At 37.3% G+C, this 14,737-nt stretch overlaps 3 protein-coding genes across 5 annotated transcripts; all 3 read left to right on the top strand.

Moving 5' to 3' along the window:
• The first annotated feature begins 1,320 nt into the window (after positions 1-1,320).
• LOC113681554 (uncharacterized) lies at positions 1,321-3,710 on the top strand. The gene is made up of 4 exons (XM_027198654.2): positions 1,321-1,462; positions 2,059-2,120; positions 2,676-2,775; positions 3,294-3,710. Exons 1-4 carry the CDS (start codon positions 1,338-1,340, stop codon positions 3,346-3,348), a joined length of 342 nt encoding a protein of 113 aa, XP_027054455.1. The 5' UTR covers positions 1,321-1,337; the 3' UTR covers positions 3,349-3,710.
• A 1,208-nt stretch (positions 3,711-4,918) lies between these two features.
• Positions 4,919-7,455, top strand: LOC113681558 (uncharacterized). 3 transcript variants are annotated; one of them, XM_089188719.1, is made up of 2 exons: positions 4,919-5,120; positions 6,539-7,455. In XM_089188719.1, the coding sequence occupies exon 2, from the start codon at positions 6,541-6,543 to the stop codon at positions 7,111-7,113; it is 573 nt and encodes a 190-aa protein (XP_089044845.1). In that variant the 5' UTR covers positions 4,919-5,120; positions 6,539-6,540; the 3' UTR covers positions 7,114-7,455. The 3 variants fall into 3 exon arrangements, 2 of the variants coding, with proteins under 2 accessions (XP_089044845.1, XP_089044846.1); XR_016181460.1 differs by lacking the exon at positions 6,539-7,455 and adding an exon at positions 6,368-6,519 and having other exon boundaries at positions 5,005-5,120; XM_089188720.1 differs by lacking the exon at positions 4,919-5,120 and adding an exon at positions 6,184-6,314.
• An 812-nt stretch (positions 7,456-8,267) lies between these two features.
• Positions 8,268-14,606, top strand: LOC113681557 (monoacylglycerol lipase abhd6-A). Its single transcript, XM_027198658.2, has 5 exons — positions 8,268-8,724; positions 10,111-10,384; positions 10,840-11,167; positions 12,696-12,796; positions 14,102-14,606. Exons 1-5 carry the CDS (start codon positions 8,597-8,599, stop codon positions 14,261-14,263), a joined length of 993 nt encoding a protein of 330 aa, XP_027054459.2. The 5' UTR covers positions 8,268-8,596; the 3' UTR covers positions 14,264-14,606.
• Positions 14,607-14,737: the final 131 nt, after the last annotated feature.

Here is a 14,737-nt window from a genome sequence, read left to right as displayed (position 1 = left end):
AGAAACAATCAAGTTTGGGAGGGGCAGGCCACACGAGGGCCGCAGAGGGAAGAAAATCACAGAGTATGTTACCGCAATGAAGTGGATACTGCTTTCAATTAACATAGTCATTCATCTGTTATCGTTGGATTTGTATTTCAGTCAATGTAAGGCTGCAAAAGAAAAAAAAATTGGTTGTATGATTATTTTGTGTGTGTGCTTTTTTTCACAAAATTGTTATGGAAGAAAATGATTAAACAAAAGGATAAAACTTTATATCGTAAAATAGGTGTGGTTTGTCATCGTGAAAAATAACACTTTCAAAAGATGACGAAAAAGCAATATCATCATCACCCTACAAACCTAGCATCTGAAAACGATACATAGACACGTTCAACATCTTGGCCTGCAAGAATGTAGAAAGCTTTTTACAGCATTGAAAACACCAACAACCTTCTAGCCGCTTCATCATGAAAACAGAAAGCAACAACTAACTTACCTTCCTCGACACCGCAGTTTCAAAAGAACCTGATGGACGCCCAACCACCAGAGAATAGAAAAAGTCGACAAAAACTGACCAATACTTAGGGTATAATTCACTCCATCCGCAATCAGTGAATCGCGGTATTGTCAAATGTCTTAACGAGCCTGCAAAACGTCTCGTTACAAAAGCTTCCGTTAATTCCAGGGAGAAAAAAATATTTTTCATCTTTTTTTTTCTGTAATGGCTATCCTTCCTCTTTCGTGCAGAGGGCAGCGAAAACCAAGACACCGACTGCCAGCGTTAACCCCCCCCCCCTTCCCTTTCTCCCCCAATGAGTTCAGCAGTCCCATCCTATTTCAAAAGTCTCTCCTAACAACTTCGTCGCTGTCTACAACAAGGTATACGCGCTGTTTTCAAGTCACAGACTACGCTACGGTCACACCTGGTACGTCTGTTAAGAGATAAATCACAAAAGTGTCACATTTGCCGCGGCTCGTATGCCTGTTTGAGTTCATCTGTGATCTGTGATCTGAACCTCAACAGACACACGCACTATATAGAAACTTGTTTGTTAATCAGCTTGTAGTTCAGACCCATTGTGATTAGGTGATAACGATCGATAGCGGTTGCCTGCGTTACTGGTATTTCTTTTTTTAGCAGCTCCATAAAAAGAAAAGCGGAGAAGCCGTGAAAACACTTGTTTCTCCCTTCATTTTCGGCCCCAAGTCTCTCGAAACTTTTCTGCTTTTTTTTCTCGGTAGGATCGCTCAAAGCCTCAAAGAGTAAGGCGCACAGCGCACATGAAGGTTGGCCCTGGAAACGACATTGCGAGTTAGCAAGGAATACAGGGATAGTCCATAAGCTTATCGACAAGATGGCCGACGGTGTGAAGAAAGAAGTCATTAAACCTGGGAACGGTCGCACTCCGCACAGAGGAGCTACCATTACAGTCAATTGTACTGGATCGTTAAACACGAACCCACCCAAAAAGTTTTGGAGGTAATTTTTTTTAATTTGACGAGCCGAACATCTGTATGGAACAAGATCTTCTAGACGGAATGAAAGCGCCTCTTATTAACGTTCGATAAATTCCACATTAGCACGAAGCACGTGCAAACGCTCCTGTCAAATTTAGAATACGCTGTTTGTAAATTCAAATTCCTCTGACTTAATAATAGGTATCTTTCTAATCTCTTGGGTATTGCAGAACAAAATAAAAAACTGGACTACTTATGTTCTTTGACAGAACGAGAGGAATAATCAACCCTCACGCTTAAAGCAATGATAAAAGCATGCAAAAAAGCGAAATGCGCCATGAGGTGCTTGGTGCAAGTTCTTTAATTTTTTTTTCATTCTCTAGGATGGCAATGTTTTTCAGTAGTAGATTGGAACAATAAATCTTACCACACCCCCCTCCATTCAAAGCAATAATTACAGCACACTAAGAAACTGAATGGACTATTTGGTATAATTGACATTTTGATGGGGTATGTTAAGAAAACAAATTAAATTTTTCCAATAAAGCATCTTGGGAGAGAAACATATGGAATTCTCACTCTTTCATTGTTTACTCTAATTTATGTCCCGTTTTATAGTACAAAGGATCCAGGGCAGAAACCATTTACATTCCAAGTTGGATTAGGGAAAGTGATTGCAGGTGGGAAATCAATAAATTAACTAGCTCAGTTCCTCAAAACATAATTTCCCAGGTGAACCTTCAAAGTATGTAAGGTTAATGTGAGCTTACTACATAGACTTGTGTGTTTTATACAGACTTGGATTAACTTTATAGCAGCTTTTACTTCTGGATAACATGAATTTTGTAGGAGGGTATGTTTGTTATTCTTTGATTCACGCTGTATCGAAATAATGGATGTTACAATACTTACTGGTAGTAAGCAACACCTCGCTGGATGTTGTGTTTAAAAAAGGTGAGTCCTAAATGCACATATATGATATAGTTAAGTGACACATTTAGACTCTTGTGATGGGCTATCACTCTAAATAAACTATGTTGGTTCACAAATGAATTTAATTTTCTTTTGCTGAACTTGCTAACTAATCAACCAAGTGTCTCTTACCTTGCAAATTATTGCTTAGATAGAAGGTTATTCTGAGATATCTTGTAATAAACTCATATCTTTATAAAGACTAATCTCTTGCATCTATGGCATTGTCTTTAGCCTCCCAACTCACTGATTTGTTTTCCCAGGTTGGGATGAAGGATGCATGACAATGAGTGAAGGAGAAATAGCAAAGCTCACTATTCCTTCCCACAAAGGTTATGGGGCATCAGGTTTCTCATCTTGGGGATATCCTTTCAACTTTGAAAAATCTTTGTTGCATTATGTTTAGTCTAATTTTGCATTTCCTCAATTAAAAGTGAAGCATTTGTACTAAACTTATTCAACCAAAAGAACAATTGTTCCCAATATTTATGCATTTATTTGTTATTCTTAAAGAACTAGAGAGTATTTTTTTTGTTTCTTTTTTATTTACTTCTGGTTATATTTTTTTTTCTCAGTGATTGTTGCCATCTTGAGTTCCACTCTGAAATATTCATCCCTCAGACCAAACTATAATAATAATTACACCAATATGATCACCTCATAAAAAAGAACCTGAACTTTATTTTGACCTTTCTTTTGTATCAGTGTTCTCCTGTTATCTTTATGATGGTTGTTAAGTGATGAGATGTATATAAAGCTCCTGAAAGTTTATGGTTTTTTCAACATCCTCCAAATTATGTGGTTATTATTGTTAAAACACTGCAATTAAGGTTTTTCTTTTTTTATCAAACTAGAATTTAATTGCCCTTAACTGCTCTCACGATTCCTCCCAATGCTGATCTCCTATTTGAAATAGAGATTTTGTCCATCAAGTGATGTAAAGGAATCCCCTTGCTGTTCAAGAGGAAAGGACCAATGCAGTACAAGCACAACAGACCCTTTAAATGCATTGTAACGAGTTAGGTAGATGTAAGTTATTGTATGAGTTTCTTTTTCAAATAGAATTATCAGTGTCATTAAAATAAATGTAACATTCAGGAACGCAGCACTAACAGGATTGCATTATTAGTTGCACACAATTAGGAACAAGGATGGATCATTTTTTTTTATTTTGTAAGTGAATTTGTAGTTGTGATTTAGGTTGGTGTCTAAAGAGACACTGAAATCTCTCTAGATATTATCATCTTGTAATCCTGTAGTAGCATGACATGATTAATTAAATCATCTTTTCTACCGGCTTTGGGTCTTGATGTTCTAGCAGTGTTACAATCAATGCGGTAAAAGAGTACAATACACTTTGCAATGGTCATGAATATTGAAAAATATAATTATAATAAGCTGAATACTATATACATTTTGATCTATGATCTCCTGGAGGACTGACACCTAGATGACGTCACCATTAACAATATTTTGCTTTTTTATCATAGATAACAAATAGATTCCGTACTTTCATGGGTCTGTACAGTAATAGATCACAGAAGACATCAAAATGTAGTAGGAACATCAGTAAGGTCATCTGTGATCTATTACATGACAGACACCCAGCAACATGGAATTTATTTGTTAATTATGTGATAAGCTGAATTAAACGCACATTTTCATTGGTTCTTACCTATGATGAATTAGAGGAAAGACGCTTAGATGAGGGTTTTAAATGATTATACGTGACGCCTGATTAAGCCCAAAATTAATTTTTAAAATAGTCAAATACTGCTAAAAGTACACGTGATGCGTGAATTTTTCTGAAATTCGTGCCTAGAACAGGATCAGGACCCCCTTCCTTTCCAGTGCTCTTAGATAACGTCACCATTTAACCATCTTTTCTTCCCTTATGACGTAATTCGCGATCTGTTACTGAACAGACGCACGGCAACACGGAATCTGTTTGTTAACCCCAAAACTCCCAAGATATGATTGTTAATTCTCCCCTCTAGCCGCTGCACATTCCCTTGTTAAACATTTGTGAGAATTTGGTGTTAGATCGATAACAACTTATGCCTGTTAAGTTTGAGTATTCTCATCGCCTGTTTGCTGGATGACGTATGGATATCATTGGGAGAAGTTACATGCCAATCACTTCTAGGATTTAAAGGGTTAAAAAGACAACAATGCCCAGGATATAAGCAAGTCTGTGTGCGAGTTCTCGCGAACGCGCGAATTAACGAGCGAAAGAACGACGTTGTACCGCGATGTTGTCTATGCAAAAAAATTTCACCACATTCATTCATTCCAAACTTTGCAGAAAGTTAAAATTGAGTGCAGAAAAATCGACAGGGTAAGACCGTTGAGGAAAGTCAGGGCAGATTACAATACATCACGCGAGGCTGTTTAAAAAAATCGTTGAAAATTCCCCTCGATGTCGTCTCCTTTGGATATCTCCAGTGGGCAATTTAAACACACGAGGCATGGATGACCTTAAGTCCCCCTTAGTGCTCAAAGGTGTGACAAATTTGCAACAAGATCTGTCAGTTTTCCAAATTGGATTTGAACAGATGATATGTTCAAAAAAGATGATTTGCGTCAGTTGCAGTCAAGCTAGGTGATTGAATATCACCATTGATCGGTTAAATACTGCTGCTAATTTTATAACGACCACTTTCATAATTCCACGATAGATTCCAAGCGAAGTCTATTTCTAAGCTTCGGTAAGTTTATTGCTTGTTTCAACCTTTGTTTACGCTCCAGTTATATATTTTGTGCATGAGAGACAGAACATGCAGTGAAACCTCTATCAAGCAGAGCCTAGCCTACCCAAGCCCGAGCCCAAGCCTAGCGGCTCTGGCTAAAATGACTCTGAGTCGGTTTCAAAATATTTATGCCCGCGAACATAGACTCAATTGTTCTAATAGTGTAGAGAGAAAGAAATAATTTTATTTCATTAAATTTTGTATGCGGGCATTTTCAGTCAAATCACGTAACATGCATGGAAGAACTCTTCGTGTATGTTTTTAAGGGTCTAGCCAATTCATGGCAGAATATTTTCAAACTTTTTTTTTTAATTTTTACTGAGAGATCCGGTAAAAAGTTGAAAGAAACCTCTTTCAATGCTTTCTAGAGCTCAGATGTTAGGACAACCTCCAGCATTTGAAGGCATGTGCCAAAACAAGTTACATCTTAAGTTTCGTCTCTAGGTACGCGAGCTATCAGAACTGTGGAATGAGTATCACACGTAGTTGACATGATTGCTCAGTTCAACCTCGAAGTACCTTGATAATTATTGCATGGATTTTGTGAATCGCAAAATTCTTTAAGTTTAACAGCTGTATTCTGCTTCTTAAAGCCGTGTGGAAGTTCGTTTGGTCGAAAAAACTCCCTACTGGTATTTCATTTTTGTTTATTTAGTCGTGATGTATGAAACATGTGCTGCACATTAAGATCCTAAAATCGAAATTAACGTCGTTTTACTCTTTTGCATATTTTTCCGGACTTATAATGCGCTAAATCCAAGTCTGAGGGTAGTTCGAATTATTCTACTCTCTAGGTTTATTTTCGTTCGAGTTTAAAACAATAGGTCTAATTGTTACTACGTTGTCATTGCAAGATTTGTTGTAACTATTTTTTTTCAAGTATGGTCTGTTAGTTTCGAAACGCCTGGTTAATACACACTTTATTACAGTTTTGTTCTGGTTCATTTTCATCGATAAGTTTTTCGTTAATTAATGATTATTGTAGTAAGTTAATTATCTCCGATCAAATTCCCACTTAAGTGCTCGTGTAAAGATTCTATTTCAATCGTCGCTACTAGTAATCGCTGCTAAATCATCACTGCTAGATAATGCTACAAGCTATTTGTTACCGTACGCTATAAGCTATTTACTACCGTTAGGAGCGAGACCAAAGTAAGTTTTTATTTCTTTACATTTACGTTGTTTACCTTTTGTATGTATTATAGGTATAGTTCACTTATTCAGTTTTCCTTGCAATCGCTTCATTTTTAGTTTGGTTAAGGTTACACGGTCTTCGTTCCCTCGCGTACCTTTACATGATGAGCTGAAATAGAACACTCCTTAATGTTTCTTAATATACCTTTAAAAAGACCAAAATTTTATATTCCTTAATAAAGAAATGAGACTTGCGTGGATGCTGGTCATGTCTACGGTCGTACTAGCCACAGATGCTCAAAATACCGAAGGCTTCAGGCCCTGCCAAATTCAACAGCTGAGAGGGAAGCTGCGATGTGTTGTACCGAGAGATTACAACATGCGTCCTGGGGATTGCCCTGGTAACGACATCTGGTCCCTTTACAGAGATCGTACAACCTTGAAGGAATGTGCACGATTGTGTTCCACATCTCCCAGTTGCCAGGCCTTTATGTTCTACAACAATCACCGATGCTACCCCAAGACTAAAACCTGTGCCACTGCAACCAAGACCAACCCCCTAAATATGTTTTATGACAAAGTCCCAAGAGGCTTTGCCATGAGACCTGGTGATTGTAGCGGCAATGATATCTGGTCCATCCACGGATTCGTCTCCTTGATGGGGTGCGCCAGACGCTGCAAAGCAAACCCTTCATGTGTTGCATTCATGTTCTATGATGGCCGCGAATGCTACCCTAAGACCAGGACATGTCGAACGACAGATACAGCTAATCCTAAGAATTTCTTCTACGATAAGATCGCCTTTTTGAAAGTATAACCTACAGTTGTAGCAGCTGTCGGAAGAGATAGAACGAACTAGCTGACAAACCACAAGAAACTCACACGAATTTTAGTTCTCAAAATGTCTAGCTTCGGCCATGCGATAAACCGTGTTAGTATAATCGCTTTAGTGTAAAAACCCTCCCTAAATGTCAACAATGGTAGGTGTTTTTTTTCCTTTGTCTGGGTCAAGGTAGTTAGTTTTTGTGACAGTGTTCTTCTTTACTGTTGAGTAAAGTAGTCAGATAAAGGTTTTTCCACCAGAATAGGGGGTATCATCTACTTAGAAATCCAGTGGAAAAAATGGGTTGTTTAACTCAATAAACCTTCCACAGCACAATGCCGTGTTCTCTCTTTGATTTCAGCCGATAAGCATGTATTCGTAGAATAAATCTCTCTTATGAGGAGAAAGAGTACACCGATAATTCTGCTAAGTACCGGGGATGTGAACTTCTCGGTTGGTTTCTCCCTTTCCTTCTTTAATACACGCTCCATTGATAAATCGGCGATTATGCGCAAACTGTGACAGTCTGCGGTGAAATGAGATTAAAGAAAACAGGGTGTAGGGAAAGGATTGCTATAAAAAAAGTATTTGTGAAGTGGGGTAAAAAATTATTCTTCTCCAATGATATCAGCAGAAAAGCAGCTCTATTGTGAAGAGAGTATGCACCCTCTCTTGATTGTTGGTCAAATAGAAGCATGAAGTTCCTGGCTATTCCAGACAATCTGCATAGTTTGCATTTCCTAAGATGGACGAGATAAGTCGTAAGAAAGAGCTGAAATTACTTCTCGCAAACGGTAACAAAATGCAATAGGAAAGGGAAATAACGGAGAGCTTTAAGAACAGAATAGGTATGAAACGAATTATGAAAATGGAGTTAAGAGTAATGCCTGTCGAAAAGGTACGTTTTCTCTTTCAACGTGTTCCCACAGGAACACTATTGACTTAACTATACCTTGACAAAATATGATTGATAGAGAACACCATCACCGAAACAATCTGTTTTCAGAAGTGAAAATAGCAACTTTGCAAACGCTGCTTTTAAAGATATATATCTTCTCATGATACGAAAGTCGTTGCGCAGTATGTGCGTCCGATAAAACGACAAATCATTCTGGAGATTACTGGCTTAAGCGTGACACCGTGGCGTGACAAGGCCCCCCTGCCGAAGACAAGCCTTACTCACCTAAGTCACCCTGGGTAATTCTTGTTCTGAAACACAGATGCACTCGATGATAGTTTCATATGATAACTTGCTCCAAGAAGTATTTGTTTAGAGTCAGGGCTTGCTTATGCCACAAAGTGTGAACAAAGCCTTTCTGCTTATTGCCTGAAATTAATTGGAGATCATTTCCGGCTTGGGAAGCACCTGGTTGGTTTGAGGTGACATCGAGAAGATCTTCTAACGACAAGAAAAGGGCTGAGAGGAAAGTCAGAGCAGATTATTCAACCTCAAACAAGACTTTCAAACCAAGTGACCATGGTGTTATGGCTGGGACTTTTTCTTCCTCTTGTAGGGGTTGTGGCGCTTGCAATATTTCTTATCTGGGCTGTTGTTGTGACATTATACTTTGCATCTCCCCATGTCTTGAGCCACGTCATACACAGGTGTGAAAAAAAATTGCTAATTGTAGAAACTTTTTATAAAAGTGCGCCGCATTTTGATCAGCTACCATTATCACTTACTTTCTTATTCACGCTAGCTTTACCTCTGTATGTACAGAAATTCGAAGAGAGATCTTGTAGTTCTCATAATACGCCCTTAGAAGGCTGGGTGTGAACGTTTGTTAACTTTCGTTTTTAAACTTCAAAGAATCTGCAAAATGCGATAGAATCTGATGATTTGACGATTTATTGTTTCATTTGTTTGCTAAATTAATACACACGCATATTACCAAAGGGATTCTGTTTCTGTGTTTGCTGGACTTCGCAGTTGTCACGTATATTTCTTACTCCATCGCATGATTACAAGCCAATGTTCAGGTCTTAGTTTATGATTTTAGTGTATTTCTTGATATCGAAACAAACAAAGTGTTTATGTCGGCATATTCTGAAAGGAAATTGTGATAAAAGTGAATTTGATAAATACTGTTTGTATGTGGTACTTCGGAAGTAATATGATTTACTTTGTCCTAGATTAGTGTTCCTTAGTGTTGCTTACGGATAACCTTCCTTTCTTAATTTGAATTTTGGACAATTCTTAGAAATAACCTTTAGTTTGCTTTCATATCAAATTTAAACACAATTCTTTTCAATTTTGGTGACTGAACGTCAAAGTTTGGACGCCAAAAAACATGTAGAATTCGATAAATTTATATGAATTCAAGGCTATGACCTCATCTTCTGACCATTATTAAACATGTTTTATCTTGAAACAAAACTTAACTGCTGAAATTCACTGAAAACTGACCAAGTCACTCAAAGATTGGAAACAAATCTTTTGGTTACAAGAAAAGAGATGGCAATCTTGAGATGTTTTGTAGAATGTTAGTATTTTTAAAAAAAATACTTTAAGTTAAAAGATAGCACAAGTCGTGGGGTTCTTTTAAACCTTCATTTCATTGTTCTGTTACTATCAGGATTAGTTTGTCTCAGCATGGGTTAAAATTGTTGTTTTATTACTACCTGTCATGATTGGCTCTTAATTTTCCTTGATTTGGTTAATTTTTCAATGCCCATGCAGTTTACTTATTATAAATAGAGTAAAATCAGTCCCCTAAAGAATGTTCCTGATTGTTTTCTTGAGTCTCAATTTAGCAAAATGAACTTCATAAGGAAGCTCTAGCTGAAGAAATTTTTAAAAAGGAACAGGCTTCCTTTTCTGCAATTTAATCAATTGAAGTTCAACAGTGAGGATTATCTAATGATTTTTCATCAAGTCAAAATATGATTTATTTCATTTAATTGCATTTCTTCTGTTCCCTTAACCTTTTCCCTTCCCAGATCTCTGCCCATTTTTTTACCCATTTAACAAATCACTGATCTTGTTTCCAGGTTAACAATATTTAGAGGAGGGTTTACCTTGAAGTATGTGTCAGTGGGAGACTTCACATTTAGCTACGTTGAGAGAGGGAAAAGTGAAAAGGCAGAAAATGTCATTCTGATGGTTCATGGTTTTACAGGAGATAAAGGTATTTGGTGTCTTATGGGAAAAGCCATACCTGAGACATTTCATCTGGTAGCAGTAGATCTTCCAGGACATGGGTATACTACCCGAAAACACCATGATGATCATTCTATTCCAGCTCAAGTTGCCAAACTTCATCAGGTACATATGAAATAATTCTTTCAAACAAGCCAGTAAAGTTTATGCATAGCAATTCAAGTTCTAGTTTTACAATCAAATGTAATAATCAGATTTTTCTACTTTACTATCCTTGCTATTATTGTTCAGTTGTGAGCTCTCTGCTCTCCAGCTTCACTCCACTGAATGTACTAATGTGCCTTCAATGTACCCTCCCACCAAAATTCAATTAAACCATAGTCACCTGGTGATTGTCAACTTGGGGTCTTTACATAATTATTCAAGTATTACACATAGATACCAGTACTTAAACAATCAGATGAGAACCTTCAAGAACTTGCTGGCCTTTCTCTACCTTTTAACTATGCTTTGGGCTTCTCACTTCTATTATTTAGAGGTCTAATATGCTCTTTGCAACATTGAACTAAATTATATAGAGAGCTGCTTACTTACTGGTGGGTTATAATGTTTCTTTTCAGTTTGTGTTGGCTGTTGGACTGGATAAGAAGAAGTTTCATTTAGTTGGTTTGTCCATGGGCGGCTTTGTGGCTGGTGTGTTTGCATCACAGTACTCATCTTTGCTATCATCCTTGGTCCTTATGTGTCCTGCAGGCATAAATGCACCAAAAATGAGTGATTTCATCAATAACATTGCCAATGGTGGAAAGAACTATTTGCTGCCTGACAATCCTCAGGATTTTCAGTACATGATAAAGAAAGTGTCTCATCGGAAAATTTTCATTCCTTTCTTCATTGCCAAAATCATGTGTGCAGCTAGGAACCAATCAAATTCTTTCTATGAAAAAGGTAACTCTGATAACTATTTTGAGAATTTAAAAAAGAGTTGCAGTGGTATATTTAGGTTCCCTTTAACCCTTTACACCCAAATGTCAGTATGCATATTCCCCATAGTATTTTCCATACATTTCTTAACCCTTTAACTCCCAGAACTGATTAACATGTAACTTCTCCCAATAATTTATAAACATTTTCCAGCAAATCAAGGGGTGTGAATATTCAAACCTATCAGGTAGAAGTTGTCATCCCAATTGAACACCAAACTCCTGTAACTAGTTTATGAGGAAATGTGTAGCAGCCAGAGGGGAGAATTAACAACTAGATCTCTGGAGTTAAAGTTATCATTCTTTTTTTCATGTAACCTTAATGTGTGATTGAGGGATAATATGTCCTGTAGAAATTAGATGCTTGTCACCATTAGGAGTAACAGTTTTACAAGCTGGACATGTGCAAAGAGAATGGCTTCTTCTTAAAATTGGAGTGCTCTGAGTGCCATGCTTTTGCGGTTGCTATGTGCATGCTGCAGTGACTGTGTTATTCCTTTCATCACTGAGTTATTTGCAACACAAGTGAAATAACTAACAAATACATTCCATGTTCTCTTGCATCTGTTCAGTAGCAGATCACAAATGACATGAAAATGTGGTAAGAACATTTAAGTGGCACATGAGGTGCAGTGGAGTGTGTCACTGATATTCTTAGCACAATTTGATATCTTCTGGGATCTACTACACACACTAAACATGGAATATATTTGAATGTTGTGCCGCGTAGCACTGGGAACACAAATGGTGAAACAGAGAATTAACTCTGAAGTGTAAATTAAAGTGCTACTTAAACCCATGAATAACCCACAGGGCGTTAGCCCTAATAAAGGGAAACAGGGAACCACACGAGGTAAAGAAAAAATCTTTTGACCTCGGTGGGAATCGAACCCACGACCTCCGGATTAGATCTACCGTTACTCTGCCGACTGAGCTACGAGGCTGGTAGTCTCTGATAGTGACATTATCAGTGCATCTGCCCTCCAAGAGATCATAGATAAGAACCAATCAAAATACAAGTATTACTCCATGAAATTCAGCCCATATAATTTAATATTAGATACTGGTGTCAACTATGATTAGTAAATTAAGGTTACTGTAAGTTGTTATTCACAATTTCTATCACATACAGAAATACATTTTTAAAAGGAACCTCATTTCTTTTATCATCTTCTTCTCTCTCTTCTTAACCTTGTAAACCTTAAGAGTGACCAGCATCTGGTTTCTCCTAACAATAATACTGCTGAATCACTCATTTAAGATCATAAGAATAAAGGAATGATCAACAACTAAAGAAGCTCTTGATTGTTAAACAAATTCTCCTTGTCAGCACCCTAGGAAATGTTAAGATAAAAGTATGGAGAATATGCATACTGATGTTAGGCTGTAAAGGGTTAAATACAGAAAACCACAACATTTACCAAATATGCATATAGGATAACACTGGACATATTGGGTATAATTTTTTGTCACTTTTTGTTCTTATTTTACAGTTTTGACTGAAATAGTTCGGCCTGACCAAAGATATCTTCTACAGGATGTTCTGGAGAACATTGATGTTCCGACCCTTACGATGTGGGGCAGTAATGACCTGGTCAGTAACAAATTAGCGCAACACAGTCACTAAATAAATCATTTCAATTCAGCCACTAGATGGCCGTCGGAGGACATTTCAAAAGCGATTTGTGGGTACTTATGGCTAATAATTTAGAACAAGTACAAACCTACAGCATCTTGACCTTTTCGCAATGTGTCATTTTCACATTTGACACACTAGATTTTGCGGGTGAAGGTTTTTCTGTAAGGCTGGGAAAGGTTTTACTCATGACATTTTTGTGGAAATGAAAACGATAACGACTAGAACGATATTTTAGAGGTATCATTTAAGAGAATTGCAACCGAGAATACCTTTTGAAATTACCCTCTGTAGTGTGATTTACCGATGGGGATCGTCTGTGTGTGCTAAGAAAATTCCCTTTAGCTCACTATGTGCAGCTTACACTCGCTGACAAAGAAGTTAAGAAATAGTTGCTCTGCCGTCACCATTGCTTACTAACGAGTCGCAACTGTGTCACTGGTGATCAATGTTATAAATCACAGTCGGTGTTTCTCCTCGGAGACCCATTAGTATCTGTCCACTGAGAGTATCGCGGGAATTTTCTCGGTGTCTGTTTTAAAGTTTCTACAATAAACCCTTTTTTAGGTTCTAACTTTAGCACGAATGAATTTAAATGATCAAAGTACAGAAGGCAGTGTTGATACAGTTTATCGTGATGTGACTCTTCTTTCTTAGCCTGCTCTCCCTTACACTTCAGGTCTCGAACAATGGGTGCGCGACTTTTCTCCCAACTTATCGCAGAAAGAGAAGCGTTACTTATTAGCTATCTCGTTTGATATTTAACTAATTTTTGGAAATATTTAAATGAAGATAGTTTTGTTTTGTGGTGTTGTACTTAACTTTATTTTTATTTCCCGTTTTTAACATTGTTGCTTATTACATAACAACTCGAAACTCGCATTCAGCTAACGCCGAGGTACCCAGCAAAGAGCAGTTTTTGTTTTAGTGTCGAAAGTAATCATCTCTTGACCCCGCTCTATGATTGGCTGAAAGCTTGGTCAGTCCAACCACTCAAAAAATCAATTGTGAACCTTCAACCAATCGCTGGCCTTTCTCTTCCTTTTACTCGCATCTCTCGGGCTTCTCACTTCTATTACCTAGAGATTTAGAGTGCTGATTGACTGTTTTGAATAATTTTGTTTTGTTGTTACAAAATTCAATCAGAACTGATTTGTGCTCCGATGAATTTGTGATCCAAAGATGTAAGAATTAATTGCACATTCTGCGATTCTTTCAAGTGACGTTTTGGCTAAGGATAGATGTAAATATTTTATTCTTCAGATCCTTGATGTGTCTGCAGTGGATATCATCAGAGAAAAAGTAAAGAACTGTCAGGTTGAGATACTGAGCAGTTGTGGTCATGCCATCACTTTGGAAAGACCATGGAAATCAGCGAAATTGATTTTGAAGTTTATCAATTCACTTCCTAAAACTGAAAGGTGAAATAGGAGGAAAAGATTGAGGTTCGGGTCAGTCGGATAGTGTTTGAATAGGGAGAAATGGAACAACCTCGGCAGAAGAAAATGGGAAGCAGACGAATTTCCAAAATGTCTTAACATATCGGATTATCGCGTTGCTCTGTAGAAATAGAGTTTCTATGTAATTATTTCAATCCTAAATGTGTAGAAGGTATTTTTAGTTTTAATTATCCTATGGTGAAAGTAATGAATTAAGTGTTGAACTTTTCTTCGATGGGCTAATTTAAAGATTGTAAATTACCACCTAACTTAGCCTCACGATTGCTTGGTAATTTAGACCGAGAAGAATTAAATATTTGTTAGACGAATTTAATGGGGCTTGCCATTTGAAAGTAAAACATCACGATATAAGTATTATTCAGGAAACCGAGTTGTTTCAGATTGACACCTATCATTAGCATTCCCCCGTCCAATGACTAGTAGGAGTTCAAGATCTTTG

The sequence above is a fragment of the Pocillopora damicornis genome, chromosome 12, assembly GCF_964200805.1.
Source record: "Pocillopora damicornis chromosome 12, jaPocDami1.2, whole genome shotgun sequence".
Classification (NCBI taxonomy): domain Eukaryota; kingdom Metazoa; phylum Cnidaria; class Anthozoa; order Scleractinia; family Pocilloporidae; genus Pocillopora; species Pocillopora damicornis.
This window is presented reverse-complemented; position numbering and strand designations above follow the sequence as displayed.

Bases quoted from the DNA above. Each gene is read 5' to 3' on its own strand.
- LOC113681554 (XM_027198654.2), top strand. From the start codon at position 1,338: ATGGCCGACGGTGTGAAGAAAGAAGTCATTAAACCTGGGAACGGTCGC. The intron at 1,463-2,058 runs GTAATTTTTTTT...CCCGTTTTATAG, and splicing joins CCACCCAAAAAGTTTTGGAG to TACAAAGGATCCAGGGCAGA. The intron at 2,121-2,675 runs GTGGGAAATCAA...TTGTTTTCCCAG, and splicing joins ATTAGGGAAAGTGATTGCAG to GTTGGGATGAAGGATGCATG.
- LOC113681558 (XM_089188719.1), top strand. From the start codon at position 6,541: ATGAGACTTGCGTGGATGCTGGTCATGTCTACGGTCGTACTAGCCACA.
- LOC113681557 (XM_027198658.2), top strand. From the start codon at position 8,597: ATGGTGTTATGGCTGGGACTTTTTCTTCCTCTTGTAGGGGTTGTGGCG. The intron at 8,725-10,110 runs GTGTGAAAAAAA...TCTTGTTTCCAG, and splicing joins TTGAGCCACGTCATACACAG to GTTAACAATATTTAGAGGAG. The intron at 12,797-14,101 runs GTCAGTAACAAA...TTTATTCTTCAG, and splicing joins TGTGGGGCAGTAATGACCTG to ATCCTTGATGTGTCTGCAGT.